Genomic DNA, 1,121 nt, shown 5'->3' with positions numbered 1-1,121 from the left:
AATTCGGCTTGGTTGGGGCCTTCGGTTTTAGATGTTAGGCTTTGGAGTGAGGTATGGGTATACGCCCTGACAATCTGCACCCCTTCACCAAGTGGATAGGAGTGGCGACATATATTGCCAAGACAATGACTTCACATTTATTGATGTATTACTTTGTAAGGTCTTTATAAATAATTAATAAAATGGTTGCATGCATCGCCGTGATGCACAGGCCGGGGGTCATCCTCATTTTCAAAGAAAAAAAGCGTGCTCTCGAAATCAACCAATGGACTGGACGCAGACGGGCAGAGGACAGAAACAAATCATCCATTACAACATTCTAGAAGAGTAATCACATTTTTATTTGCTAGTGATAGCAAATATTATTAGTCAGGATGAACTGCATGCCTGACGATCAAACCACACGACTCATTTATTTACTTGTAGTGGAGTACTACGTACATGCACAAAGGACGAACAGATGAAATTCAAGGCGCATCAGTTAGCCGCCGGCAGCCGGCTTGAAGGACGTGAGTTTGCGGGTGCCGCTCCAGTGCTCGTAGATCTGCGCGAGATAGATCACGCTCTTGCCGGAGCCGTCCGCCGCGACCACCAAGAGGCGGTAGTTCATCCCGGACACCACCTGCTGCTCGCCGCGCGTCACCCGGCGGAAGAGCAGCCCGTCGTTGGCTAGGCTGGCGTGCTGGGCCACCGCCCACCCGCCGAGCTCCTGGACGTGCGCGTCGTTCACGTCCGGGACGGGGCTCCACCCGCCCAGGAGCCCGCCGCGGCGGCCGAGGGTTGAGGTGGCTGCGAGAGCCGTGGCCAGGAGGGCGAGCAGGAAGAGCGGTCTCGCCATGGCCGAGTTCTCTTGCTTTTGGTTTTCACTTTTCGGTGTTGGGAGTTGGGAGGAGTGGTGGATCCATGTTAAGTAGGGAACTACGTGACGCCGGTTTGGGAGGTGGTACATAGGTTGGGTTGTGATGGCGATTTGTTGGACGGTTTTAGGCCCATGGGTTTGCGGGCGCCGGCTGATTGTACTATACGCGTAAAGCCTTTCAGAAACCATGTCATCAGGGCCCCTAAGCACGTTCCGGTGTGGGCCAACGGTTTCTTGGTCGGTCTCCAGTTTCTCTTCTAGT

General features: G+C 53.8%; 1 protein-coding gene across 1 annotated transcript; it reads right to left on the bottom strand.

Moving 5' to 3' along the window:
• Positions 1-287: 287 nt before the first annotated feature.
• On the bottom strand, positions 288-901 carry LOC109760921 (cysteine proteinase inhibitor 8). Its single transcript, XM_020319716.3, has one exon. The coding sequence runs from the start codon at positions 836-838 to the stop codon at positions 482-484; it is 357 nt and encodes a 118-aa protein (XP_020175305.1). The 5' UTR covers positions 839-901; the 3' UTR covers positions 288-481.
• Between the last annotated feature and the right edge of the window lie 220 nt (positions 902-1,121).

The sequence above is a fragment of the Aegilops tauschii genome, chromosome 3 (assembly GCF_002575655.3).
Source record: "Aegilops tauschii subsp. strangulata cultivar AL8/78 chromosome 3, Aet v6.0, whole genome shotgun sequence".
NCBI classification, from domain to species: Eukaryota; Viridiplantae; Streptophyta; class Magnoliopsida; order Poales; family Poaceae; genus Aegilops; species Aegilops tauschii.
This window is presented reverse-complemented; position numbering and strand designations above follow the sequence as displayed.

Bases quoted from the DNA above. Each gene is read 5' to 3' on its own strand.
- LOC109760921 (XM_020319716.3), bottom strand. From the start codon at position 838: ATGGCGAGACCGCTCTTCCTGCTCGCCCTCCTGGCCACGGCTCTCGCA.